The sequence below is a fragment of the Crotalus tigris genome, unplaced genomic scaffold (assembly GCF_016545835.1).
Source record: "Crotalus tigris isolate CLP2741 ecotype Arizona unplaced genomic scaffold, ASM1654583v1 scf7180000018525.42219311030:4301911, whole genome shotgun sequence".
In the NCBI taxonomy this organism is placed as follows: domain Eukaryota; kingdom Metazoa; phylum Chordata; class Lepidosauria; order Squamata; family Viperidae; genus Crotalus; species Crotalus tigris.
In genome coordinates this window covers 1,864,533-1,892,337 of record NW_024097057.1, presented here as the reverse complement: position 1 = coordinate 1,892,337, position 27,805 = coordinate 1,864,533, and the positions used below count along the sequence as shown (strand labels likewise).

The 27,805-nt window shown below is 52.5% G+C and overlaps 3 protein-coding genes across 8 annotated transcripts in view; 2 read left to right on the top strand and 1 right to left on the bottom strand.

Annotated features, from left to right (window-relative positions):
* Nucleotides 1-14,226, top strand: part of FCSK (fucose kinase) — a 16,280-nt gene extending 2,054 nt beyond the window's left edge. For 2 of the 4 annotated variants that reach the window (XM_039353584.1, XM_039353582.1), the window contains 19 exons: nucleotides 684-756; nucleotides 1,050-1,147; nucleotides 1,993-2,073; nucleotides 2,202-2,321; nucleotides 2,469-2,640; nucleotides 2,858-2,985; nucleotides 3,289-3,390; nucleotides 3,997-4,167; nucleotides 4,965-5,038; nucleotides 6,062-6,426; nucleotides 6,689-6,899; nucleotides 7,332-7,498; nucleotides 8,333-8,560; nucleotides 9,497-9,640; nucleotides 10,660-10,779; nucleotides 11,572-11,759; nucleotides 12,661-12,760; nucleotides 13,391-13,614; nucleotides 13,842-14,226. In XM_039353584.1, coding sequence (XP_039209518.1) covers nucleotides 684-756; nucleotides 1,050-1,147; nucleotides 1,993-2,073; nucleotides 2,202-2,321; nucleotides 2,469-2,640; nucleotides 2,858-2,985; nucleotides 3,289-3,390; nucleotides 3,997-4,167; nucleotides 4,965-5,038; nucleotides 6,062-6,426; nucleotides 6,689-6,899; nucleotides 7,332-7,498; nucleotides 8,333-8,560; nucleotides 9,497-9,640; nucleotides 10,660-10,779; nucleotides 11,572-11,759; nucleotides 12,661-12,760; nucleotides 13,391-13,614; nucleotides 13,842-13,925 — 2,850 coding nt within the window. In that variant the 3' untranslated portion in view covers nucleotides 13,926-14,226. Of the gene's footprint in view, nucleotides 1-683; nucleotides 757-1,049; nucleotides 1,148-1,992; nucleotides 2,074-2,201; nucleotides 2,322-2,468; nucleotides 2,641-2,857; nucleotides 2,986-3,288; nucleotides 3,391-3,996; nucleotides 4,168-4,964; nucleotides 5,039-6,061; nucleotides 6,427-6,688; nucleotides 6,900-7,331; nucleotides 7,499-8,332; nucleotides 8,561-9,496; nucleotides 9,641-10,659; nucleotides 10,780-11,311; nucleotides 11,548-11,571; nucleotides 11,760-12,660; nucleotides 12,761-13,390; nucleotides 13,615-13,841 lie in introns of those variants that run through there. The other 2 variants (XM_039353585.1, XM_039353586.1) reach the window with 2 other exon arrangements.
* COG4 (component of oligomeric golgi complex 4) lies at nucleotides 14,195-27,798 on the bottom strand. Of its 2 annotated transcripts, XM_039353592.1 has the most exons (19): nucleotides 27,420-27,793; nucleotides 27,260-27,342; nucleotides 27,073-27,187; nucleotides 25,949-26,123; nucleotides 25,135-25,328; nucleotides 24,038-24,143; nucleotides 23,405-23,562; nucleotides 22,321-22,379; nucleotides 20,964-21,097; nucleotides 20,443-20,561; nucleotides 19,697-19,863; nucleotides 18,908-19,073; nucleotides 18,172-18,234; nucleotides 17,600-17,716; nucleotides 16,922-17,014; nucleotides 16,018-16,101; nucleotides 15,652-15,753; nucleotides 15,038-15,166; nucleotides 14,195-14,855 (listed from the first exon to the last, which is right to left on the bottom strand). In XM_039353592.1, exons 1-19 carry the CDS (start codon nucleotides 27,708-27,710, stop codon nucleotides 14,721-14,723), a joined length of 2,490 nt encoding a protein of 829 aa, XP_039209526.1. In that variant the 5' UTR covers nucleotides 27,711-27,793; the 3' UTR covers nucleotides 14,195-14,720. The 2 variants fall into 2 exon arrangements, 1 of the variants encoding a protein (XP_039209526.1); XR_005557928.1 differs by lacking the exons at nucleotides 14,195-14,855; nucleotides 15,038-15,166; nucleotides 15,652-15,753 and having other exon boundaries at nucleotides 17,600-17,756; nucleotides 27,420-27,798.
* Nucleotides 27,611-27,805, top strand: part of SF3B3 (splicing factor 3b subunit 3) — a 32,189-nt gene continuing 31,994 nt past the window's right edge. Inside the window, exon 1 of one of the 2 annotated variants that reach the window (XM_039353581.1) lies at nucleotides 27,611-27,725. The gene's annotated coding sequence lies outside the window, so the exon portion shown is untranslated. The other variant, XM_039353580.1, reaches the window with a different exon arrangement.

The window sequence follows — 27,805 nt, the reverse complement described above, 5'->3', positions numbered from 1 at the left end:
AGTGAGCGGGGGGAGATGTCCCACTGCTGCAGAGTAGGTGGCAATATAAAGTTTTCAAATAAATAAACAGGACAATTGAATCAGCCGCTTGATCGGCTCCATTTCCATTCGTGGTCCAGGCCTGCTGACAAAACCCCATTCTTTTTCATAAAAATGGCAGGGTGGAGGCAGAAGCACCTTTCTTCCATTACTGGGCTCCTCCCATGGGGCCCGGGGGAAGGCATGCCCAGGCTCCTCTCTCTCGCCCAGGGCAATGTAGATGGGCCCCAGAAGCGAGCCTCCTCTGTTGCAGCACCTCCCCTACAGAACGGCGTTCCTCTCTCTGGAATGCCGATGGTCCTGCTCTTCCAAAGGGCTTTGGGTTTGGGGATGGAGTGGGCCCGTTTGGTGTGATGATGGCTTCCTGATCTTTTAACTCATTTTAATGGTTATTGTGGTCACTTCATTGACCATTTGCAGGTCAGAGTTCCATGCCGGTTGGGCAGACATATTCATCTAGATAATCAGTAAATAGCTAGAAAAGCATCAACCACGTTAAGCAGCTCTGAATGTCTCAGGATAATCTGGGCAAGGAGAGACACCTTGCCCAGTTTTGGGGCGCAACTGGATCCACCTCACCTTTTGAAGGCTTCCAGGGCAGCTGCCCAGTTGCTCGTGCTCACTTCCTTCTTGCGTATTTGCAGGTCTGCAAGGGTTCTCCCCCAGGCGTGTGGGTCTCCAGCACCGATATGTTTCTGACTGTCCCTGCCATGCCGGGTGAGTCTGCTTGCAGGGCAGGGGGTGACCCTCAAACCCACGGAACCCTCTTCTGTGGAGGGGGTGAATGTGCCAGCGAGCCCCTCACTCCTGCCTTACCTGTTGTGTGCCTTCGTCACAGAGGCAAGAGTGGGAGGGGCCGCTGGGAGAGGGAAGGGCCTCTGTGCTGGGCCTCCTGGCCTTGGAAGGGCTGGCGTTGGGCCCCTGATTCCTGCTGAGAGGATCGCTGAGGCTTGACAGCTCTCGGAGGGAGGGCTGGCTGGCTCCTTGATGAAACCCGTTTCACCCTGCAGAAATCGACTGGCAGAGCTTCCAGGGGGTGAAAGTGGTTGCGGTGCCCGCCAGCGTCTCCTATGCCAGGCAACATGGCATCTACTCTGTGGACTCTCAGGTGCCCCCCAGGGAGATTGCTTATGTGGGCGGGGGCCCCTTCCTGTGCCTCATAATCTCCAACACAGAGGCTTCTCTTCGGCTTTCTCCATGAAGTTTGCTCTCTCTAAAATGTCACCTCTCGCCAAAGGAGGCTAACAAGAGTATGTCATAAAGTTAAACCAAAATAACGAAGGACCTGAAAAATCCCCAATTCTGTGCTAGGGATTTGGCCAAATCGAGGATAACAAAAACATGGTTTTGGAGGCTCTGTCTGCGGGCAAAAGCCGAGTCTAAGTAACAACTGGATTTTATCATGAGATAAGCAAAGAGATCACAGCCTCCAGATAAGCATCCCAGCCCCGACAAGGAGACCCAGGGTGGTTCTGGCCTTCCTATTCTCCCGGCAAGCAGTCTGGAGTCCAGGCTAGCCGAGAGGCTCCTGTGGGGCACGAAGGGACAGCTCGGGGTGCCCTTGCTCAGGCTGCCTGGAAAAGGAAACAGCTGTTCTGTCTGGCCACCCAGATGTTGCTGGCTGGGCGACAGGTTCATGCAGGGATGTTTCTAGTCCCAAGGAGGAGAGGGCATAGGGTCATGGAGGGAAGTGTGCCCTCTCCCCTGCTTTTTTCCTGGGATCCTATCTGACCTTCCCTCCTCCTAGCTCTTTCCTGCCTTTTGGGGTGGGGTGTGTGTGCAGCCCAAGAATGGGCCCAGCAGTGACTGTCCCTCTCCAGTGCTGCCAGCAATATCAGAAGATCCATGGCCTGCAGTTCACACACACACACACACACACACACACACACACACACACACACACGGTCTGGCAGGAGGACCAGCCAAGTCTATTCACCCCTTTTGCGTCCACAGGGGGTGGTGCAAGACATTCTCTACCGGAGCTCAGAGGAGGAGATCCAGCGGTGCCTGGGGCCTGATGGGAAGGTCCCCCTAGTGAGTAGGAGCATGGTGGGGCTGGGATTGTGGGTAGGGAGGCGGCTGAGTCTGCCCAGTGGACTGGCATGGTGGGGAGTAGGCTCAGATCCACAAATTCAGAGCTGCCCCCCCTTTCTCTCTGACAGGTGTGTGGGGTCGTTTTCTTCTCCTCCCGAGCAGCAGAGCAGCTTCTGGCCACCCATGTCATCTCCCCACTCAATGCCTGCACCTACATGGGGCTGGACTCGGGTGCCCCGGCCCTCCAGGTGGGAAAGCCCGGCCTGGTGGGCCAAAAGGAGCCCCCTTCCGTTTGGGTGTTCATGGGGACAGGCATCCACTTGGAAACCCGGAGGAGCCTGGCAATGGCTTTTCCCTGGCTGAAGGCCGGTATGCTGACTCTCTTCTCTCCCCAGCTGTCTCTCTTCTTCGACCTGCTCCTATGCATGGCCCAGGCAGTGACTGAGGAGGCCTTTATAGCTGGACGCAGAACAGGGACGGGAGGAGGGAATGCCCAGAGCTCTGGGACAGTTCGGAGTGCCCGGTCTGTGCTGTGGAAGACGCTCCGCACGGTGCCACTCACAATGGGTGAGGCTCCGGTTGCATGCCTGGTGGTGATGGTGTAGCTGAGATGGGAGGAGGCGAGGATCTGGAATCCCTGCTCAGGGGAGAGAGGGAGTGGGCGAGAGGCCTGCCTTCCAGGGAGGGCCAAAGTCTCTTTGGCTTGGTAGGCAGTCCTGGCGTCCCTGAGGGCCTTGAGCTGGTGACGGCTGCTAGAAGGTTCATGGCATCCTTCTCTTCCCAGCCTACCTCCCTGATGGCACCTATAACTACATGACCTCATCTGCGAGTGACCACATCTACCACCTCACCCCTCATCTGGGTGATGCCCACAGCAGTGGTTTCTGCAAGGTGGCCCATTCTGAGGTGGATGTAAGTACCAGTCCAACCGTCTTGTGGATGTGGCCTCTTGGCTAGGACACAGGAGTGGTGGGAGTCCATAGGGAGATGGAGTTGCGTGCAATCAGCAATCAGGATGAAAAAATTGTCCTGACACCCCAAATCCTGTTGAGGAGGCAAATCCCTCTTTGCAGCTTGCACGCTTCCCATTCTCGTGCGGGAGGAGGGCAGAAGGAGTATTGAGTCTTGCAGCTTCTCCCAGAGCTCTCTGCAAGTTCCCCCACCCAACCCCGTCTGGCAGAGATTTTCTGGCATTTCCCCCTCTCTGCTATGCAGGAGCCACATCTGCTGGAGGAAGGTTGCTCTGTCACCAACTGCCTGCTGGAGGGAGCCGTGGCTGTGGGGCCAGGCAGCGTCATCCAACACTGCAGCCTGGAGGTGGGCGCGTGGTCTTTCTCTCTCTCTCTCTCTCTCTCTCTCTCTTCCCCCTTGGCTCCAGAAGACACAGCGTTTTTGGACTACCTCTGGCTGGTGCAGAATGAGGGCTAGTGCCAGAGATCACCCACGGATGTGGGGCAGGATTGGGCGGTTGGAAGGGCCAGAGCCCGAGACGGTGAGGAAAGGCCCGAGGTTGCCCCTGGGTACAGCAGATGCAGGGAGCCTTGCAAGGGCTGCCTCCATGTAGCTAATCTGCCACTGTAGCCCCTAAGCATGCTGGGCTGATGTCTTGCTTGGCCCAGAGACCCCCTAGGAGAAGGCTCTCTTGCAGATCTGGGGAAAGACGGGGTGTTGTTGCACTGCAACAAGCCTCCCATTTCACTCCCTAAGGAGGAAGGGTCCGGGGGCGCGGCTTCTTTCAAGAGGAGCTTTGACCACCTTCCCCGGACGAGCCCTGCCAGGGACTGCCTGCATGCCAGGCAGCTGCGGTACTGCTGAGGCAAAGCTGCCCTCAGGCCTCACCTGTGGACTGAGGTGTCCAGGTTCTGGCCAGGGCTTGCACGGCCTGTTCTGAGCGGGACGGGTGGCTGCTTGGTCTTTCTTCAGGGCCCCTTACACGTCGGTTCTGGCTGCCTCCTCACCGGGCTGGATGTGGCCTCCTCCGTGGCTCTCAGAAGCCACTTCCTTGAGGACGTGGTCATCCAGGGACACGTGATCCGGCTGAGAGACACGAGCTGCAAAGTATTCACTCTGAGTGGACGTCATGATGACTGGCAGGTATGTGCAAGATGCTCATTTTCATCCAGGTGAGGAATTTCTCCAGGCTTCTGGGAGTTTCCTGCAAGTTCCCACCTTCTCAGCCCCCTGAGCCGTCCAGGAGAACAACCCAAATCACAGGTGAAGGTTTCAGAGAGATTCCCTTACCAGATTCCTCAATGCTTTCAACAGTGACAGACCTTCTAATGTACTGGAAAAGGTTCTTCAAAATTCAGGGGTACTTTCAGAGATTCTGTTTCTGCCTTGAAAGCAGTCCCCGTTGGTTTATATAGCGTAGCCCAGAGGTAGGCAACCTCGGCTCTTTTATGACTCATGGACTTCAATTCCCAGAATTCTGGGAGTTGAAGTCCATGAGTCATAAAAGAGCCGAGGTTGCCTACCCTTGGCGTAGCCAAACAGCATAGGAAATATTTTATGACAATTTATACTGTATCCTAAAATGCTTTATGATAGTTTTTATGTCATAAAATATTTTCTGAAATTTGCCAAATTTCAGTTCCACGGGTGTCATGAGTCCTGGATTTTGGATGCATTATTTAACTTAGCCTATTTGGAGTACTTCTGTTGAAAAAGTTCTGCCTGATGGTCCATGGTTTCATCCAGGTAATGGTTAGGGACACGAGAATTGTAGTAGTATGCAGAGAAGCTGGATCAGACTCCTGGCCCTCATAATCAAGCAGCCTGTGGTCACAACGGGCAGCTACCTGCACAAGGAAGCCCACTAGCCCCCCAGCAGAGACCATCATGCATCTCCCTAGTGGGTTGCTACTTCTGAGACCAGAAATTGTTCTCCACAGAGCACAGCGTCCGAAGAGAATGGCACCTTCTTGAACTTGCCCTGGGCAGCCTTGTATCACCGGACTGGAATACGGTATGTTATCAAATCCTTGGTGAGGCCACAATGCTCCAAAGACCTCCTCAGTCCTGCCTGTGGACGATGCATGTTTTTTTATCCATCCAGGTGGGCTCACCATGAGCAGTGGGATGTCCAGTCACTCTGAGGCAGGGAAGCTGTAGTCGCAGGATGGGTTTCCATATCGCGGGTTCTTTTTGATACCAGGCACTTATGGGTGCCAGGAGGAACCTGGGGTTAATTTGTTTAGAGCTTTGGAGGGGCTCGGAGTGATGTTCTTGGAGACTCTTCAAGGTCTGGCAGCTGCAGTGCTGGAAGAGTCTGGATGCATGTCCTGGAAGCAGCTGCAGAATGGGGGCTGCACTGGCCCCTGCAAGGCCAGATTGATTCGAATCTGGTCTGTTTTCAACCTTTGAAGAACTCAGTGGACCCGGAAATTAAATGCAACATGCAGCGAGCACGAGCTTATTTCGCTCCTGGATGAGCAATAGTCTTCAGAGGGCGAGGCAGAAACAGTAAACTTCTCCCTTAGGCCTACATTTTGACCCACCCCCGGATGGGGGCACACTAGGGACTGCAGAGAGAAACTAAAAGGGGGGATTGCACCCCACCTTGCAGTCTCAAGCTAAACAGTGAGGGAAGTCTGTTGTGGTTGTGGCAGTGACTGGGAGACTCCTGTGATATGTTTTTATCTGGTACTATTGCTTTGGGGGATTGAGATAAAATTCTCCAAGTTTTGCTGCTTCTTCCTCTCTTCTTCTTCACTTGGAGGTTTGCTAGCAAACATGCAGTTTTAATCCTGGTCAGAGAGGTGATGGCTGGCAGATTACGGGCCCTGGGTCTTGGTGTCCTTGGCCTCTGCCCTGCTCTCTGGGGGCCAGCCTAGCCCCCGGCAGCAGGGCCGCCCTGCCCATTCCTCTGCTGGGCTGGCCCTCTGGGATCTGCTGAAACTGCTCATGCCTCAGCACTTTGCTCTGGGACAGTAGCGGAGCATTTGCATTGCCCCTGCCACCTGCTTCCACTATGTTCTCACCTGAGTAGGAGCCAGGACCTGTGGAGCCCGGATGTCCCACCGGACAAGCGCTGCCTGCTGAATGCCCGTCTCTTCCCTGTGCTCTGCGTCTCTGAGCCCCTGGACCTCGGGGGCCTCTTGTGGCTCTTGGGCTCTCCAGAGACCCGGCAGCTGCAGTCCTGGAGGAGGGCCTGGCGCATGTCCTGGAAGGAGATGAGGGCCTGTCTGGACCAGGAGGCGGAACTGGCCTCCCGCAAGGCCATCTTTTTCCTACAGGCCCAGCACAAAATCCAGCGGGTCCTGACACAGCAAAGGAATTGCAGCCTCCTGCCCCTGATCCGCTCGGCCGTCCTGGATGGCTTTGGAGAGGCTCTGCTGGATACCTTGGACCAGGGTAAGGAAGCGGGCCTGGAGTGCCCAACAAAGTCCCCCAGTTGCCGACCTCTATCTCAGGCCAAGCACGTTCCTTTGCCAGACCACCTTTGGGAGATGGGGGGGGGCACCCCTGTTGGTTGGGGAGAGAGTTTGCTTTAGCCCAGCCCTCTGCCCAGGCGCTTGAGCGGTGTTCCTGGCAGGTGTGTGCCAATGGGGCAGGAGAGGGAGAATTCCCAGCCCCCTGGAAGAATCCCTCCTTCCTGGCCCTCCTTCCTCCATAGTGGCTGCCACCGCTGGGGATCTGGGGGTCGCTGCTCGGACACTGGCGTGCATCACGGATCTCCTGGGCTGCATGGCCAGAGGAGGGGGGGGCCTACGGAGTGGCCCCACAGCCAACCTTGCTTGGGCCGCTGCCTTCCAGCAACTGGAGAAGGGAGACATCGCTCAGGGCATAAAGGCCCTTGCCGTGGAGAGGAAGAAATGGCTAAGCAGGTACTGGAAGGTGGGGGTGGGGGTGAGATACAGGGCAGCCTCAGCAGATCTGTCAAGAGGACCGGCTTCCCACATGAATACTTGGGGACCCTGTTTGTCTCTTGGTCCCAGAGCTTCCTGGAAAGACCCCTTGCCCAATGGCAGACAGCCGGTGACTATTGCTTCTGCCCCCCCCCCCAGGCTGCCGCCAAGCACCTGAGCCACTCGAGGGAGGCTGTGTGGCACATGGGGGGGGGGAGTGCTTCACCCCTGCCATCCTTCCTTGTAGCCAGGAGGCTCTCGGAGGGGTCCAATGGGGCTGCTGTGCTCCAGCAGCTCTGCGGAAATTTCTCTGCTTTTCGGGAAGGTGTCTCTGAGGGCAGCACAACCCTCTTTCCAAGGGGGACGTGCCCTCCAGAGGCCCCCAGCAGCCTGGTTCCCCTCCTCTTGCAGACCCATCCTGCTGGTTCGTGCTGCCCGACACTACGAGGGGGCCGAGCAGATCCTCATCCGCCGGGCCGTCCTGCTCTCCTGCCGGTTCATCAGCCTCTGGCAGGTGGAGCTGCCTCCCCTGGGCTGCTGGGTGAGAGTGGAGTGCCCTGCACGGATCGACCTCTCTGGTATGGCAAGAGCAGGCTGGTCCCCTGGACTAAATACTTGGCTAAGCTCTGTCTGGTTTGCAGCTTGGAGGGAGAGAGGGCCCGGGGCAGTTGGGCTAACTAATAGCGGGGGATTGGCATGTGCCAAAAGCCCTGAGCAGACCGAGGTTAGAAGATGCCTGATTCAGGCCCCGTCCATCTCCAAGGACCGCCCTACATCCAGGCTCGCGCTTTGTTCTCGTCTCCATTAGGCAACATGCAGTAGATGCAGCGAAGGAAACGTCTCCTTTATTTCCCTAAGAACGTCTCCATCTATTTTGGCCACCAGCTTTACTCATAGCTGTTTTATGTCAGCCCTAAAGCCCAACAATCACTGCTGGCTGTGGAGAACATGGCTTACTGCCAGTGCTAATACTTCTCCAGGCCTCCTGCTTCTAGTCTTGCCGAAGGCAACTCGAAACTCCTGCCATCAACTATGTGCAAACTCTCTACGTGGAATGAAAAGGGGTGTCATTTTTGTTTCAACACCTCCCCGATAATTCTATAGTAGCAGAGGCTCCTCAGTTTCCTTCTCTCGCCATAGCAACATCCTCTGCAGACGAGGGCAGCAAGAGGTCTGCAGCAAAGCCATTCTCTTCCCGCCCAAGCCTTCGTCATCCTTGATGATTCTTAGCCTCAAAGCTCTTCCTGGCTTGCACTAGATCGGTTTCATAATTGAGCGGGAGATGAGCCAAATCATGCTTGATGGGGCTTGAGCCAAGAAATTCCACCAGCTGTAAAAGAGGGGTGGAAGCTCAAGCTTTGTCAATGGGTTCTATCTTAATGACTTTTGGTAACACGACCCGTGTTTTCTAGGGGGCTGGAGTGACACCCCTCCAATCACATATGAACACGGGGGAGCAGTGGTGGACGCGGCTGTCCTGGTGGACGGCTGCAGGCCTATCGGTGCCCAGGCACAACGCATTGCCAAACCAGAATTGCAACTGATCAGCACCAGTGGAAGCCTTGAGGGAGAGGTGGTGGTGGAGTTGGTCTGTCGCGACCTGGAAGACCTGAGGGATTATTGCCAGCCACATATGCCAGGTGAGATCCTGCATCTTCTGTCCAGCTGTCCCTGGAGTCAGAAAGGAATCAGAATGTGGAGCCAAAAGGGTGGGCCGCTTGCCATGATCTCCTGTGGCTTCTGGAGAAGTTGTGTCTTTGTCAACTTCTGAAACGAACCTGGCTGAAGCCATCTTTCTTGTTCTCAGTTGCCACGGGGGGGGGGGGGAGGAAGAGGGGGAAGAAAACTACAGCATTGCTAGACTAAATAGAGAGCGATCCAGTGGAAACCAAGGTCATTCCCACAGGTGCTGGAAGGTGGAGAGAAGTGTCACGGAGGCCGCCAATTGCCCTCATTGGGTAGCGTGATCAATGACATAGTAGGGTGAGGGAAGTGTTGCATTTAGTTACATTGAATTCCTGGGGGGAAATTTAGAGTTGGTTTCACTTTTGACCGTGCTGATATTATGTATCCAGTAAACATGTTCTTTGAGGAAACTTCAAGCCTTGGAGTTCTGGTTTGTTTGGGTCCATTAGTCGGAACCAACGACAGTCTTAGTTAGCCAAGAGGCTGGTAGAAGGCCTGGCAGAGTATTTTCAGCCAACGTGAATGCTACCCAGGACATGGGAAGGACATTGTTATGGTTTGGTTGACTTTGTTCTCCTGCCCGTCAGCCTTTGAGATGTACTGTGAATTGCTCTGTCCTTCCTCTTCTGAAAGACTGTCATGTGGCTGGTGCCCAGTGGAGGAGGCCTTCAGGCTCTCTCCCCCCCCCATTTCATTGCATCTTGGTCATAAGCCTTCAAGCTCTTTCCTGAGTCTCGGCCGGACCTTTGAGATGACTCTTTGGCCAATGCCTGCTCCTCAGTTTAGGCTTCCTTGCACCTGGGCTCTGAAACCAAGGGTCAGGGTAGGTTTGAGGGGCTTGGCCTGCTTCTCCTCTCTGGTCTTTGCTGCAACTCTGCCTCTTCTTCCAGGAGCCTTGCTCAAAGCAGCCTTGGTCTGCACTCACATTGTTAATCTCCTGTCCCCCCAAACCTTGCGAGAACAGCTGCAAGAACGCTTCGGAGGTGGCTTCAAGCTTCACACCTGGTCTCGTCTGCCCCATGGATCAGGCTTGGGTAGGTGGGGGCCCTCGACCTGCTGTGGGTTGGTTGAGAGGCCAAGCAAGCCATGGAAATTGCTTCCTTTTAGAAGTACACTTTATCATCCATTCATTCCCAATAAAAGAGAATATTTGTAGCTCAGGGTTGAAATGAGGGGTCCTTGGTGCTCTGTGAGTTTGGCACTAGCATGGGCCACTGTTACCTAGTTTGGCTAATGAAACATTTGCAAGAACCAAGCTCAGAGCACCAAGGACTTCTCATCCATCCATCCATCCGCCCCTCCATCCATCCGCCCCTCCATCCATCCGTCCATCCATCCATCTCAGAGTAGTGACTCTGGAGGATTTACAATTAAAACGTGAACAGTACCAAATGACATCCCCCCCCCCCAAAGAAAACAACCCTGCAGAGAAAGAAAATAGTGCAAAACAATCAAGATTCCCGCGAAACAACCACTGGGGCAAGCAGGGCTGTGGGCTGTGCCCCCTCTCTGATCTCCAGGCCAGATGGCCAAGCCAGCTCTTCAGGTCCTTCCAGAAGTCCATCAGGTTCCTGGCCAGGCTGATCTGCGGGGGGCAGGGATGAGGGCTGGGGCCTTATGACAGCAGCTGCCTCTTTCCATGCCTCCCTCTCTCCCTCCCTCTGAAAAGAGCCGGTTCACAAGTGGCCCTTTTCCACCAGCCCAGTGACCACCCTTCATGTCAGTCTCTTAGGCAAGTATTTTCCCACTTGGCCCTTGTCACCAAGCCCACCATTTTGTGAAGGGGACGACTCTGAGAACTACTTTTGGGAACCTTCTCTGGAGTTGAGGCCTCCGAACGCTTTCCCCAAATGATCTGCCTATCCGCAGGACTCCCATCGGGGTCCTCCAGCTCTGAGATTTTATGAGAATTCAAAGTGGGAGGCTCTGAATTCCCTTCCCCCAATTGATGGTCAAGCACCCTCCTTGTCCATTTGGGACCTCCATTCAAAGGAGCGAAAGGCGGTTCTCCTTTTCCCTGGGCCAGCTTGTGTCGGTTTGTGTTCTTCCACAGGGACAAGCAGCATTCTGGCAGGCGCAGTAATAGCATCGCTATATCGGGTATCTGGGCGCTGCGCTAATGTCGAGTCCCTCGTTCATGCTGTGCTGCACTTGGAGCAGGTTTTGACCACAGGTAAGGAGCTTTTCCTGTTGTCGTCTAGACCAACTCTTCCTAGCATCCGTAGGAGGATAAATCCGCAGTGTGTTGCAGCTGCTAAAAAAGGCTTTTGGATATATTAACAGGGGCAGGGAGTCCAGATCTTAACCCTGTCACTTAGTCAGGTCCCACTTGGAATATTCTGCCTAGTTCTGAGCACTAGAATCTAAAATGGACACTGACAACCTGAAGTGAGTTTAGGCTGGATGTACAGGAGTGAAAACTAACTCTAGTTAAAGGAAGTTGGTATATTTAGCCTGCAGAAGAGGTCTGAGGGGAGATGAGGTGGCTGTCTTCAGAGAAGTAGGAGTGGACTCATTCTCCCCAGCCCCACAGAGCAGGACCAAGAACACTAGGTACCAAAAGGTGGGAAAGTAGCTTATATATTAGAAAAAATGTCCTGATGGGGATGCAGAATTAGCTGTGTGTTCCCCTTCCCTGGAGGTCTTCAGACAATCCGGGGGTTGGACTAGATGTGTCTGAAGGCCCCTTCCCTTCTGACTCTCAGATTCTAAGAAAATGCCATGAAATGTACCAGTCCCTCCTTGATCTCTGGCAAGGACAGCACATCCTTACACCCCACCCACCCCCGGCCTGGTTGCAGGATGTTATTGGAACTTTCACTTCTTACCTGAAAGAGGAGTTGAGATCGAGGACCTGCGCTCTGCCTCTCTCGTCCATTTCCAACGCTTGTTGTGGAGCAGTGAGGGGAGACTCCTGGACTCGGAGCTTCCTGGCCTGGGACTGTCCCTGTGCTGTCCTTTTCAGGTGGCGGATGGCAAGACCAGGTGGGTGGGCTGGTCCCAGGGCTGAAAATTGGGCGCTCAAAGGCCCAGCTGCCCCTGAAGATCGAAGTGGAAGAGATCACCCCCCCAGAAGGCTTCATCCACACCTTGAACCAGCACCTTCTCTTGCTGTACACAGGGAAGACCCGCCTTGCTCGCAACTTGCTCCAGGTATGTGAGGCACATCTTCTGACTAGCACTCTTTGCACGTGCTTGCGCCTAGATCTTAGTCTCAAGATTCCTCAGCGCACTTAGATGAAAAGGTGGCTGTAGGCTATAGAATTCACATGTAAATGCCTCAAGTTTACAAGAAACAATCAAAATAATGCACAGCTTGTATTGTAAAAAAAGCGTGGAACAGATTTTCTCCTATGAAAAGTACTACTGTCCTGTGCTACCATACTTTGGAATTCTGTCTGCCGTAATTGCAGACCTTTAGTAGACAAATAGAATTGGACCAGAGTAAATCCATTGGAACTAGTGAGGTCTGAATTAGCCATATTTCTCTAGCTCACTATTTAGTATCTTGCTCCAGGATTTTCAAAGAACAGGGCCACATTGACTGATCTGTAGCTACCCCAGTCTTTTTTCTCCTGTACTTTTGATGTTGGAAACAATAATTTGCTGTGCCTCTGTATGCCCACAACCATTACAAGGGACTCCAAGATATCACCCACCAGCTATTCTAAATGGACTGGGTGGGCCCTGCTGACATTCTCCCTGAGTTGCCCCCCCCTCCTGCTCAGCTGCATTCGAACAGTTCCCCTTTGGAAAGAAAATCCCAGCAAAGGAGCCGTGCCCCGCCCTGCCTCTTCCTGAACCTGCCTGTTCAGTTGATAGGAGAAGATCCATAGCCAGCTGGTTGCCTTCAACTACCGCCTTCCCTGCATCACCTCCCGTGGCACCTATGGATCGCCAGTGGGGCAAGTGGTGGCAGGTCTGTGGCTACGACTGCCCCAAAGCTCAAGAAAGTGGACACCGCAAGGCAGAGAGTACACCTCTTAGCCCTCCATCAATACAAAGACTGAAGGAAGAGGTGTGTGATGAAAGGCGTTGCCTTTTTTCTCTGCAGGATGTTCTCAGGAACTGGTACGCCAGGCTGCCCACCGTGGTAGAGACCACCAGTGCCCTGGTGAGCAATGCGGAGGAATGTGCCCAAGCCCTCAAACAAGGTACCCCCACTTGAGATGAAGCTGTGCCAGGAAGAGAGCAGGAAAGCCCAGACCAGTCAGGGAATGGCTGGAGGACACCCCCCATTTTGGCAGTGGGAGAGGGTCAGTGTGCTTATGGAAGGGACCCTGGGACACAGTTGGGAATTTCAGAGAGGCTTTGATTTGAGGGTTCTTAAGTGAATTGAGGAATTGTGGAACAAGAGACCCTTTTAACTTAATTGGTTAAAAAACGACAGCTGAAAGCAAGGAGTAGGAATAAATGGCTGGACTAAGACAGGCCTTGCCCTCATCCAGGGCCTTCAGGAGGCAAGAAGGGGGCCAGAGGCCATGGGGGAGCATCCAGGTGCAGCCTTCGGGGCTCCTTGGGCTGAGTGGGGGAGGGAGCCAGGGGAACCGCCCATACAGACCCCATTCCCATAGGAGTTGACACCCTCTTTGCCCCTCCCCCCAAGGGAAGGATGAACCCCCCCCCAATCTTTCTTCGGAAGGGGAAGACAGTCAAGCAGAGCAATTGCGGTGGGTGTGTCTCAGAGACAGGATGCAGACTGACTTTAGTGCTGTGGGGCTGCTTGGACCCCCACGATCCAGAGAGCAGCTGGGGGTGGTGGTGCCATCACCGTCTCCTTCTAGGTGACCTGGCTCTGCTGGGCCAGTGCCTGAATCGGTACTGGCTGCAGAAGAAGGAGATGGCCCCTGGCTGCGAGCCTCTGGTGGTCCGGCAGATCATGGAGATGCTCCAGCCCCACGTCTACGGGCAGAGCCTGGCCGGGGCTGGCGGTGGTGGCTTCCTCTGCCTGGTAACCAAAGAACCCAGGACCCGGGTGGCCTTGCAGGAGATCCTGGCCGAAGCTGCGGTAGGTGAAAACAGTCCCCACCATGGACAGCTGCTCCAAGGAAGGACTGCTGTGCAGGCTTGGGACACAGAAACCTTCCCAAATATGGGGGGGAGGGGGGGGGAGGTCGAGGCCTTCCTCCATGGAGGGAAAGGAAGACCGCTCCCTCCAGCTGCCTGAGAGCTAGGAAGGCAGGAATCACACAAGGTGCTTAGTTCAAAGCTCGTTTATTCACATGTCCCTTTCAGGTCCTTGGAAATGTCAGCATCCACACTGTGGAAGTGGACCCAGTAGGATTCAAGGTGGAGCTTTTTGGGGGGGATGCACTTTAGAGGCGTGAAAAAACGGCTCCCCCCTCTGCTCCTCCTCCTCCTCCACCAAAGGGGCGCAGGAAGCAGCTGCCTGGTGGGGGCAGCCACGGCTGTGTCGCAGCTCCCAATCAAGCAAACAGCGGAATGAAGTTCTTGGAAAGAGTGTAAAGCAGCAAGACCGCATCCGTGGTTCGAGGGATGCAACGTTCAGCTTGGCAAATATAAGCAGTCACACAAATGGGTCCCCGAAACAAGCATTGGTGTGAACAAACACAAGGATTCATTTGCAATTACAAGATAAAGGTTATGTGTTTATTTTAAATTTCTTTGGGTCTGTCAGCTAACTTGTCCATCTCCTTGCTGGCCTCTGGAGTACCGGTACCTGGGAGAGGTCCCAGGAGGTCGTTCTGGCCAAAGCTCAGGCGAAACTCCCGACCCACCGCAGACGAGAGCAAAGGCCCAGGCCGAGCCCCGGGAGGAAGGGGCCCTTCCATCGTGGTCCAGACCCTTTGCCAGGGAACCTTTTTTCTGGGAGGCTGCCACGAACTGACAGCCCCTCCCAAGCCCGGGCTGCTGGGTTTCTGCACAGCTGTGTTGGGCAACTGGGGAACCATCTTGCACAAACGCAGGTAAGAGGAGGCCCAAACCTAGCTGAGGTTGCTGGAGAGGAAATTTTTCCTAATTCTACTTTTCAACAAAACGACGTCACTGAACTAGCAAGAAGGCGGCGAGTGGCTGAGCTTCTATCTAGTTCAGTAGTCAGTCCTAGCAGAAAGAGGCAACAATTTTTTAAAAAAGGAAGTTCCTCTCCGATGGCTACAGGCGTAGCCGTTTGATGTCTTCGGTACGAAAATCCATCCGGAGGGCCAGCACTTGGCGGACTTCTGCCGGCGTTAGACACCACGTCAGAGGGCCCGAATTGGGTCCCCAGTAATCCAGGATCTCAGTTACCTAAAAAGAGAGGAAAATACCGTCTGCCCATGTGGCAGAGGACCAGAGAGCGTCCGCTTGACATCCGGAAGGCAGCAGAGTCGCCGCCCGGCCTGGTTTTGTCTTTGGCCCATCCGGGACGGGGCTTGGCTCAACCTCCCACTCTGCTGCCAGGCTGAGGGAGGAAAAGCCGGAGGACCCACCCTTTCCAGATTGAGAATGGTCGCCATCTGGGAGAGCCGGGCAAACTTGTCACGGATGGTCCAGGTGGTGACAGTGGTCAGGTAGGCGATCAGGGACCTCAGTTCTTTGTCAAACTGCAGCCCACCAAGCTGAGGAAACAAAGCAGCAAAGCGCAGCTGAGCCCGCAGCTGGCTGTGAGATGCCCATCCCAGCCCCAGCTGAACCTCCTGCAACGGATCAACCTCTGAATCCCAGCGAGCAGGGAAGTCTGGGGAAAGGCCCGTTTCCAGAGAGGCGCCTTGCTCTCCGTCGCCTTTTGGCTTCACCCTCCCTGAGCTGCCCATCCATCCACCTCCGTAACAGCACTCTTGCGCGGCCCCTTTGAGACAGAAGCGATCGGCAAGCCCACTCCACAAGGACCCAGAAAAGAGACTCTCCAAAGCCAGATCGATTCCCAGCCCTGACCAGCCTCTTTCCCCAAGGAGTGGGGCAAGCTGGGCCTCTTCCTCCCCACTAGGGCTGAGCTGCAAAGAGCAGGGAGGAAGCCCTCGGAGTGTGCACTGTGACTCAAATCTGGCATGTCTTGCAATCAGTCTGCAGGTTGGCTTTGCTGGCACTCCCCACCCCATCTTACCCGACTGAAGGTGGACTTGAGAACCACCTTCTCCAGCTCCAGAGCAACTAGGCTGGTCATCAGGCTGGTGAGGCTGTCGTAGATCACGGGGGACAATCCTGCCTGCAGAGGGGGGAGGAGGCTTGGTTCAGGATGGCACCAGTGCCAGAACCAGACCAAGGCAGGCTGGGGGGATAATGCAGCCCCTTGTCCAGCAAGAAGGCTAGAGTGTCCAGGGGAAATGTTGCCAGGTGCCCTGGCCCTTCCATTGGCAAGGGGATCACAAAGCAGGGCAGCTGCCTTCTCCTCGAAATGACCCGTGTCTATGTGCCAAAGGGGCCAATTCCCCTTTGAGGAATCCCCCACTACCTAGTGCCTCAAACTTACCTTGAATTCCCCCATCTGCTGCTCCAGGTTAAGAATGAACTGCTGCACCCAGGGGTCGTTGGCTTCATAGTCGTTAAACTCTTCCTGGAAGAGCAGCGGAGAGAAGAGCTGGTCTCTCTACAAAACATTCCCTTCCTCTGCCTCCCTTGAGGGGTTGGCGGGGTGGCTTCAGCCGGCCCACCACGACTTTCTCAGAGGCACCACAGCAATCCTGTCTTCATCAAACCAGGTGCAACAAAAGAACGGGACTGATGGGTCTTAGCCACGTAAAAGAGTCCCCTGTTGCTCAATGCATGCCCAGGCACTGCTACTCCCCCAGAGACGTTCCAGAGACTCTGCTGCCCGGCAAAGGCCCAGTTCCCGCTGCTTCTGCTTAGCAGGATGAACCGAAGGGGGGCAGGGCTCTTCTCTGGGGAGACGCTCAGCTCCACAGGAAACGCAGTGGGGAGATGATGAAGGAAGAAACCCTGCATGCAGGAAGGGAGTCCACCGAAAGCACAGCACTTGACTGGCAAGCCCCCCACCCCAAGGAAAAGCGAGCCCCCAGGCCCGTTCTGTTCTCCTTCCCCTCCTCCTCAGGCTAAGTTCAGAGAGGCTTCTCCAGATCAGCTCTTCAGATAGGCCAGGTAAGGAACAGACAACCCAAGCCATGTTGGAACTCTGCTGCATCAAGGCCTCAGAAACCTTTTAACCTGCCCCCCCCCCTCTTCCGCCAGGGAGGACAATCCTGAGATCCTCAGCCTTTCTGACCACAAGATGTCTTACTCAAGCTATCTCTCCCCCAGCGGCATTCCGATTCCACCACACCTTCACCCCTAAATAGCCCCAGCTGAGTCCAAGGTGGCGAGACCTGTGTTTCTCCGGCCTCCTGCATTCAGTCAAGCAAATAAGACAGCGCACTCACCTCCTCAATGTTGTGGGATACAGACAGGAAGAGGTTAATCCAGGGCTTCACCTGTGGTTTGACTGCTGAGTTATTGAGTTCATTCAGGCCTTCCTGAGAGAGATCAAGGGTCAAGTCAGCAGCCCCTCATTTGCCCCCCCCCCCGGCTCCCCTCTACACGGCAGCCACCTGGGAGCTGATCCTGGCAAAGCTGCAGGCCCCGGGGGTTCCCAGCCTTCAGGTGTAGGGAAGCCGCTCATATTTCAAGAACGGTATCAGAATAGAATAGGAATTAGAATAGGAATAGAATATTGTCATTGTGTAACTCACAATGACATTAAGTGCTGTCCACAGTGCACACTACACACAAGGAAAAACCACAAATAAGAACGTACCTTATATACGCACATCCTTCACATTCTATTCACTATTGCGCTGCCCCTAATACTGCATTTCAAGGTTGCACTATACTGTGGTATTTAATATGGTTACAGTTCTGGGAAAAAAACCTATTTTTCAGCCTATATGTCTTTAAGTTTTTATTATCTGCACCATCTGCTGGATCATCTGTCTGAGCTGAAGCGGAGAGATGGCTGAGTGGAGGACAGCCCCAAGGAGGTCACCTGCCGCCCACTGGCCAGCTTCGCTGCCTCCTGGGTGGCCTTGGGACAGGCAACGCTCCAAGGGTCCAAAGCTCACCTGCAGCAGGTCCCGAAACTTTCTGGAGACGGCGTCCATGTCCGAAAGGCAGCTCTCCAACTTGAGCCGAGCCTGCTCTCCTCCAAAGCCCTGGCTGAGGAGCTCGGAACAGTCGCTCTGCAGGGAAGCAGAAATCCAGCTGCAAACAGGAATTGCTCTGCAGAAGGAAAACCTCAAGTTCGACGGATCTGACACACAGCAAGAGAAGGTGGGGCGGCAGCCCACCCACCCACCCACCCACAGGGAGGCTCTCCAGCTGCTCAATTCTTCCTCCCATTTCCCATACAATCTAAGTCTCTGGATGTGCCCCCCCCCCCGAGCCAGGCATCGCAACTCCTTGTTCCAAACTCAGCATCCTTGTGTTTTTACAGATGGTTTATATCCTGGTTTGTTTGGGTACCCACCTTTGGGATAAGCCAAGCAGGACCTCCCCCCCCAAAAGCCGGACTTCTAGTTGAGATGAAGTGATTCTAGGAATTAGTGTATTTAAGCCCCAAGATGGGTTTGAATCAAAACACCCAGCGACACCCAGACCTGCTGCTTCCAGCCAAGAGCTCAGCGCCCCAAAGTACCTCCAGGGTCTTCTTCAGTGTCATTATGTTCTCGCTGCAGGCCTCCACATTGTTTAAAGTCACCTGAAACAGAGTAAGCAGAGCTGTCAGAAGCTTTTCCAACCTTTAAGAGCAGCCATGCCAAAAGGGTCAGCATTTCAGTCATCACTTCTCTGAGAAAGAAACTTGGCACGGAGGAGAGGGAACGCAGGGGAACGTGAAGGAAGGTTTCATTTTCCAGCAAAGGGGGTCTGGTGGCCAGGTACCCTCTCAGAACCAGCCGGCTCTTAAAACCCAGCACCAGGCTGTTCCCCATCCAGGAAAGGAAAGAAACTGGCCCAACGGATGGAGGCGTTTCCATTTCCACCAGCCCTACAGGCCAGGCACAATTCCTTGGGGGAGGCTACTGCAAAGAGAATTCCATGTATTTGACTATCAGGCCAAGGCCTGTGGTGCTGCTCTCCACCTGCTCCCTTGTTGTTTCTTAATACAAGTCCTAACAGGTGGGCTCTTCGATGTGAAACAACATTTCAACCCCCTTTTCTCTTCAACAGAAATCGTCTACCAGGTACTTGAATAAGACAAACATTTCAAACTCTCTTCTCCAACGAATGATGCTGTGTTGGTGCTTCCAACCACCTTTCAACAGTCCAGTTTACTTGACCGTCAACCCCAGCCACACTGGCTCTCTGGAAGCCCTTCTGCCTTTCCCTCCAATCCAGGCATTGCTACTCAGGTTCCCACTTGGACAACGCACCAGGAAGGACTGCTTAGCCTCATCGGTGCTCTCAATGCCTTTGGAGTCAAACTTCCCCTGCTGGAGGCTGCTCTGCATGATGCTCACGGCACTGGTCACTCCTCTCTGGAAATCCTGGAAAGGAGTAGCTGGGAAGCCCAGCCTCAGCTTGTGGCTCAGGATCTCCCTGTGGAAAGAAGGCAACCTCAAGCAACGTTTTCCGGTGCCGTGAGGAGGCAGGACCAAGGGCCTGGAGTTGCAACCTCCCCCCTCCCAGTTCTGAGCCCTGGCTAGGAAAGCAAAATTGGCTTCACTGTTAAGAGGGCTGTGCAGGATTTGCAGAGCAAAACAAGCTCCTTGCTGCCCACCTTTGTGTAATATTAATTGTGCCCTTGGGCACAAGGAGAGTCTGTCCCAAGCCACCAGGAGCAGGAAATAGCGGAATCTGTGAATCTATAGTTTATTTCAGAACATTCCAACAAGTACATTTAATCTGAAGAAGTGTGCACAGTTCCCTTGTCAGACATCTTTATACCTCCAAGGTCCCTCCAATCCTTAATTTCATGATTCTATGAAATCAAAGTCATGGATCACAGGGTTTTTGGAGATCATCTGCTCCAACCCTCTAGTTCAGCCTCCAAACTTTCAGATCTGTTCTGATTATGTGCAACAGTAAGGTCTGTAGGAGGCCCATGCAGTCTAAGGACCAGCCCGTGTCTCTTTTACAGAGGCCTAGACGAGACATGGCAAAACCTTCTCAAGTTCCCACAAGAGCTCCAGACGTTGCCCACCTCCGTCCCCACCACCTACCTGAACTCTGACTCAAGCTCCGTGATGGAATGGTTGATCATGGCACAGAGACAGTCAATGCTGGAGCTGGAAAGAGCCCTCCCGATGCATTTCTTCACGATGTAGAAAACATCATCCACCATGCTTGAGGTTAGCTGACTCTTCTCATAGATGTCCATGGCCACAGCCTAGCAGAAAAGCCAACAGGCATCCATAGTTTACTTTGGGCTTGTCAACCCATCAAACACCAGCTTCACTCAGGCAATCAGGGAGGCCTAGCACTTGGCTTCTGAACTTTGCTGCTTCTGAAGACAAGACAAAGATTTCTTTCCTCAGCAGAAAATGTCAAACTGGTCTTATCATCATCACCATTTCTTCTGCACAGCTACGGCTTGATTCAAACTGTAAAATTTTGCTGATTAAACCACCATTGGTAAGCCAACCACCACTATAGGAAACCAAGAAACTCCTAAGCAGGAGAGTCTAGTTACTTCCTAAGAGAATCTGGCTTCTACCTCTGGCAAGCTGGAAAAACTTCTGGCTGAAGCTTGGATGGTTGGAGCAGTCAAGTTGACAAGGCTGTCCTACGCTGACCCATCTGAAGGCCGTTCCCTTCCCACCGGGGTCTCTATGCAGGAAACGGACTCTCCATTCCGCAGGCAGTTTTGGCCGTGGGACTTACCCAGGCAACAGAGCGTGTTGAGATGGCCTGCTCCATCCAAGAAGGGAAGGAGGACAGATGTGAACGTCCAGGCTGTTATTCTTACCTTATTCACAGTCTCTCTCATAAAGTACTCTTCCATGGTGATGTAGTAGCCAATCAACTCTTGCATAGCACAGCTGAGAAAGCAATTGTGGAGCAGTTTATCCAGGCACTTCTGATGCTCTGTGGAGCGGAACCACCATGATTAAGAAACAGCAGAATGGTTTGAAAAATTGTGGAGGCAGGGAGATGATCATAAAGTTAAATTTACTTCATAACTGACATTTTCATAGGCTGTTGTTAAACTATTGTTAAGCAATCAGTTGTAAAACAAGAACTAGTTGTGCAGTAAAACTAAGTATAAGAAGATAGCTATTAAGATGAGAGAGAGAGAGAGAGAGAGAATTGTGTGTCAAGGACTACCTGGATGCCTGCTTTCTCTCTGGGGCATCAAGAAGCAACTACTGTACTGGGAAGGGGGGGCAGGGTTTCCGGGGATTCACTTTCCCGGATAAAGAGCAGAAGATCATGGATTCCGAGCTGTAGGAAGGAAGCCAGCTGAGCCCACTGCCCCTTGCGCTTTACCTTGCTTCACCTCCTCAGAGGCCATAGAATCTCCCACCTCAAAGTCAGAGGTGATGCGCCTCCTGATGAATCTCAGGTAGAGTTCGCTGCGGGTGTTCATCAAGGTGACCTCGGTTAAAATAGGGTCAAGCTCCCTGTGAGAAGCAAAACAAGGGTCAGCCAAAGAAAAGGGACGCAGAACCATGTCTGCTCATCCTGAACCTCCAGCAATGAGCCATCTGGGTAGGACGTTTCCTTCCTGGCACTTCTTTTTTTTTATTAAGTTATAATCTAAAATACAAAAGTAGGAAAGCAAATTAATAGGAAAAGTAGGGAAGGGAAAAGTATAGAGAAGAAGGGGAAAAGAAAAAAAGGCCTTGACTTCCTTTGGTGCAGTAGAATAAGAAGTAACCTCAAACCTCCTCTTTTAACAACAGATTTATCTAATCAGTAAAACCCAAAATCAAAGTTTTGTTTTTTTTCTACCTCAAGCACAAATTTCAGAAGCGGTTTCTAAGCAGAAACAAAAGTACTTGTGTTTTTTTCTTTTATCAAAGCAGTCAATTTAGCCGTCTCTGCTATTAGCTTTTGCAACCATCTGGCACTTCTGCAGTAGCTCCGCTGAAAATTCACTTTCAATTCTCACAAGTGATGCAGAGGCAAAGAAATGGCTCACTGGTTCTACCTACAGCCGGACACTCCTGTGTAGATTTCCCCAACCCCTGAACGCAACAGAAATCAATAGGAATATCGAAGAACAGAAACCAGAACTTCACTTGCTGGGACTAACAGATAAACAAATCAGAAAAGAGTTGGAGAACAATTACTGTATGATTATTACACACATAGAAATAAAAGACTCTGAAATACTCACAATGGAGAAATGGTTAATGAAGATGACAGAAAGTTTGCATTACTTTTATTCTCTTAAAAATTCGGTAATAAAAATTATATTGTTAAACAAAGTATCAAAGAACACGATGGATTTTGACCCCAATGCTACTCTAAGGGGAATTTTAATCCCCCCCCCCCAAGTCAGACTGGAGAGCAGTCACTGACCTCCACAAATCTGACCTCAGAGGCCGTCCAGGGAAGCTCAAAGCTCCCAGGCAAGTCGCATTCCTTGGGGGTAACATCCAAAGACCCCAGAGGAAGCTGCCTCAACCACTTTCAGATCATGTTCCCAAAGAGGACAACCGCCTGAGAGTAAAGGCTGGCCCTGTCTGGCCCTCTGGGAGATGACCAGCAGCCAGACAGTCCGATAAAGTTGGCAGAAACCCCAATGCAGACTCAGTTGCTCAGCAAACCCCAAGCTCCTCCAGGAAAAAGCATGCCTTGCTTGCCCTGCAAGCTGAAAGAGAAAAGAGACGTGCCCCACCTTGGTTCGATCTTTTCTCCCGCCGCACTCCTCATCGCGCTGCTCTGAACATGCTGGAACTGCAAGCATTGGAAGACAAGAGCTGTCAAGCCTCCCACAGGCAGTGGATGTACCTTCCGGCACCTTCCCAGAGAGATGCCCCCAGCAAGTCTCTCGGAACACATCCCAGCCACAGCAAAGCTGAAGGAGGTCAGAGAAAAAGGCCTAGCTGTGGCCCAACCCATTTCCAGGACCCTCTGAGCACTTGCCAACAGGGCTGGGAGCGGCAGGGCCAGCTCCAGGAAAGGCAGAGCTCTGTGGGCTGTCCAATTCCTTGGACACCCTAGAAAAAGAGGCAGGCAGCAAGAACTCTCGGCCGCTTTTCTTGTCTTGGCGCGGCCTGGCATGCCGCTTCCGAACACGAGGCAAACGTGGGAAATCCGAGCCCAGGCTCTCAACCTCGACAGCCACTTACTCCCCCTGCTTAGCCCAGGTGTGATTCTTGCTGCAAGAGCTGCTGAGAAGCAGAAGGGCTTTGCAGCAAGGCTGCCTGAGGGAAGTCACACTGCTGCAGTCTCATTGCGGATGGCTAAAGACACGGTGGCAGTTTCCACACGGGAACGACGTTTGTGGCAAACCTCTTAAGTGCAGGAGGCACCGCACTGTGCCTGATTCAGACCCTAGAGGATCCTGAGGAGAAGCTGGGCCTTGGCAGCCGAGAGCCCTGCCCTGCCTGGACAAGCCCCTCTGCTTCCCAGGGCCAATGATCCTGACTGGGCCCGAGCCCAGTGGCTCCTCTTCATTCTTTATAAGGACTGGGAGTTCTTTATGGGTTACAGTCAGAATAGCTCCTGTAATGCTGGGTGGGGGAACAAGAGAGCAAAGGCTCAGGCCAAATTCCCTCTGCTGCCCATTGCTTGAACACCTAGGCTGATTTAAACTTGTCCGACACCAGCACAGCTCAACTGGAATGTTCTGAAGAATATTCCAGGCAGCGGGCTTTGTCCTCAACAAAAAACAAGATTTATTTTCCACTTTATGCAACTCCTGAGAGCAAGAGCCAGGCAGTCACAGGAGAGCCTCCTTCCTGCCTTCCCTTTCTCACCTGCCTACGATAGTCTCTCTGCTGGATGAACTTCTCCACCACCTTCTCCACCTGCTGGTCACATTCCGCCTGCAGGTGCTTGATCAAGGTATAAAGCCTGCCAGGTCCATAGTATGTTTCCACAATGGGCTGATGGGTCTCCACAATACGTGCAATCCCTGCAAAGAAACCCCAGACCCAGGATGTCTCAGTGAAGGGAGCAGAAAATTCGCTGCCAAATTGCTGATTTTTAACACAAAGAAGAGGAACGCGCTAGGAATCAACAAATTAAAAAGTAGGTTTTGACCTTGCTGCTCACTCTTAAATGTGGGGGGAGGGCCACTCACACCCAACCATGCCTAAGATGATACAGAAATCAGCCAGAACCTCAGCAAAAGGCTCCTGCCAATTACATTGCCTTCTTCCTTCCCTCCCTCCCTATCTCTTTCCTTTCTGGAAGGAAGCAGTAAGCAGTCTAGCTTACTGTTTTCTTTGTCCTCCTTTATGACATTCCATAAAGAAGCAGCCAAAGAAGCTCAGTGGCCCCATGCAGGAGGAAGGCTCAACATGGCTGTGAAGTTTCCTCTGGGGTCCCCCAAGGAGTAACACCTCATTCATTCCTGAGTTTTCAAAATGAAAACGGCAGAACTTTACCTTCAAAGAGGAGTGTCAGCGTGTCTGCAAACAGGACTGCATATCTTCGGTCTGTTGGGTCAGTCTGTAACGCTAACTGTAAATTCTCTTCTGCTTTGTTAGCAACCTGGAAAGAAGAGGGGCCATTAGCCTGCTCAGTTGTCTCACAGCATCAACTTGCAGACACCCATTGGTGCAAGATGGCTCACCCACTTTTTAATGCACACCAACTCCCCAAGGTCTTCCTAAAACAAACTGCAGATATTTCAAGGAAGAAATAATAGACAGTTATGAAAGACTTCAATTATCAGCTGGGACAGACAAAGCACACTAAGTGCATCTTCTATACTCAGCAAGGTTCCTCTTTCAGAAGGTAAGATGGTTCAAAAGGAAAAGCGTACTCATCACAAGTGGTAGGGAACAGCTGGCCAATGAAGTTCTAAAAGATTGCTTTATTCTGGAGTTCCCAAACTTACAGAAAACCAAGCAGGAAAAGATAATTATTATTGGATTCCAGGAAATGGGTATTTAATAAACTAAAAAAAGAGGAAAGGCAGTAGCATGTACTCTTGAAGCAGGAATTATGAATTTATTTCTAACTTCCATCATACGCACAAAAAAGATGCAAATTTCAGGGAAATTCAAAATTATAGAAGGAATGGGGAGAAATTTGCAGATAGCAAAGACTGAGAAAGATGGCTAGCACCACCAGGTATTGCGGCTTATTAACTGATCTCTGCAGTACGGCTGGTACAAGTTGAAAACAATTTGGCAATATGAAGCTTGACAGCTTACTCTTTCTTATGATAACAAGGATTACCTCAAACATTAGAAGAAAAACTTATTGCAGCTCAATGAAAGAAGCCACAGCTATTTACAAAACTGCAAAAGCCCCTAGAGTAAAACTGAAGCCAAATGACATCAGTGAATAATAGGCAGTTTTGCTTGGTTCCTCAAAAGATACCAGTTTCCGTTTGTCTTCAGCTGACAAAGCGCGGATCAGAAGAAGCAAGGCCAACAGATCTCTTCCATCAGCAGACTGACAGAGTGTAGAGAAGCCAGAAACCCTCTCAGGAGCGTAAGTGTTGCTGTTGCCTCCAGACTTGCAGGGCGCTCACCTGCTTGCAAAGGTATCTGGAGAAGTTACTCAGCCCCTCATCATGCAGGCCCAGCAGGGGGAAGATCTTGAAGAAGCGTTCCACTTGGGGCAGGTCTTCCTGCTTCATGGCAACATCAAATTTCTCAGTAACAATTGTCTTCAGCTGCTGTTCTGCTTCTTGTAGGAGCTTCAAGTTGGCATCAGTTATGGTGCCTGCCCGGGGAAGAGAATGAACTGCAGTATTATTTTGATTTATAGATGCTGAGATTAATTTAATCAAATAATTTAGGCTCTTAAGGGGGTTGTGAACTGGAGAGAAAAGAAAAACCTGGGAGTAAACTCTATTTCAGCCATAAATTATAATTCAAATGCTAAATAAAGTCAAAAACATCTGGTTTTCTTGGTGAGGCAAGGCTAGAAGCCTTTGAAACCAGTAACAACAGCCGCTCTCAAGGTGTGTTGCGGGCCAGAGGCAATTAAACATGAGGCAGCTTCAAAGTAAAATTTTAGCAGATACTTTTGATATGAGTTTACTGACTTCTTAGTCAGTTGAACGATGGCCATTATGTTGATCTAGTGTGACATAGTATTTTATAGTATTCAGCATCGTCTGTTATAGTACAGTATCACATAACACAATAATGATATACACGCCACAATGCCAATTTATACCATTTGATATCCTATCTTTTCCCATAAAGGCCTCACAAAATGTTACAAACAGGTGACACTGGGCGCTGAAGGACTGAGAACAGCAAGGCCCTCCGAAGGGCAAGCGCTATGGGGAAGGGGAATCCTCTGAGGAAGGGCCAGATGCCAAACGGCCTTCTTACCCTCCTGGCCCTGCCTGCTCAGCTCAATGACCGACTTGTCCAAAGAGAGGTAGCGATGGACGTGAGCCGCCGCCTGCTCATAGTCTTCATTCCGCAGGGCTGCCTGGACACCATCGGTGCAGAACTGCAGGTCCAAAATGTCGTCTGACCTCTGGATGGCCTGGTAGAGGCGGTTCTGCCAAAGTAAGGCAGGCAGGTTTACAGGCCAATTTCATTAGTAAATAACAACCATGAACTTTTTACTGCAATACTGGCAGAAAGATTGAAGACATTTCTCTAGTCTTACGTTCAAGAGGACCATCTGGCTTTTTGCCAAAAAAGACAACTGAGGGACAATATGAGAACTCTTTTGAATGTTACTGAATACTTACAATTTCATAATGAGAAGCAAGCAGCTCTAATATTTCTGGATGCAGAAAAAGCTTTTGACAACATAAATTGGCATTTTATGTTAAATTTTTTGAAAGACATGGATTTTGGAAAGAAATTTATCCAAGGGATTAAAGCCACATACTCATCAGAGTAGCAAATATTGTCATCAGTGAAAATTTATGTAAACCATTTGAAAAGGGTACAAGACAAGGATGTCCTCTACCTGTCCTATTTTTTTATTAGTGCTGGAAGTTTTGAATAGAAGTATTAGAGAGGATGAGAAGAAATTAAATGACTTTAGAGCTTTAGCGGGCTTCAAAATAAATAAACAAAAAACAAAAAAAGCTGGTTAAGAATATGACTTCTCAGGATTATGAAATATTGATAAGAAAATTAGGTCTTAGGGTGGAGAAAAAGGTTAAATACCTTGGCGTTACATTGATAAACTACAAACTGTTTCAAAACAATTTCGTCCCTGTATGGAATATTAAAACACTTATTAAGATGCGATACTTTGCAGTTATCGCTATTGGGTAGAATCTCTGTAATTTAAGATGAATCTCTTACCAAATATATTATTTTTATTTTAGACTACCAAGATTGATAACGGATACCCCATTTAAATAAAGGCAAAGCGAGCAAGGAGGGCCGGCCCAGCGCCTCCCTTCCCCCTCGGGCTTTCTGTCCCGGGGAGGCGGCCCAAGAAGGAGCCCGCCGGGCCCTCCCAAGAGGGCGGCGGCGGCGGCACCGACCTTGGCCAGGTCCAGCTGGCGGACCTTGCTGCTGACGTTCTCGGCCAGGCGGCAGGTGAAGGCGATGGTGCCCCCCAGCTGCTGTGCGTCCCCCTCGATCAGCTGCAGGTTGGGGCTGCGAAGGCGGAGAAAGAGCGTCCGATGAGGCTCCCCGGCCCGGGACCCCCGCCCGGCCTCCGCCACTCACCCTATCCGGTGCAGCGCCGCCACCTTCCCCTCCAGGACGCCGCGCTGCTCCAAGAGCAGCTCCAACTCCGCGCGCGTCTCGCCCTGCAACGGAGAAATCACGCACTCGAAGCCGCCCGCCCGCCCACTCGCCGCCCCCCCCCGCCCGCCTCGCCCCCCACCTCCTCGCGGCACAGGCGCCCGTAGGCCGCCTCCAGGTCCGGCAGCTCGGTGAGGGCGCGCAGATGCTCCAGGGACAGCGTCGAAGTGCACATCTCGCCGGCGGTTGCGGGCAGCAGCGAAGATCCGGTCGGGCCAGGGCGCCGAGGCGGGGCCTGACGCGCGGACCGTGGGGGGCCTCGCTCTGCGTCAGGCACGGCGAGGGCAGCCCGCGCGCCTCGTGCCTGGAAGGACCCCCGGGGGCGGAGCGCGGGCCGTGCAGCGCGCGAGGGGGCGACGGAATCCGCCGCCATCCGCGCCGTTTTGCGGTAGGTGCGGCTGAATCTCGCCCGGGAAGGCTGGCTGGGGCGCCCGCGGCCTTCCCTCCGGCGGGACCCGTCTCTGGGAG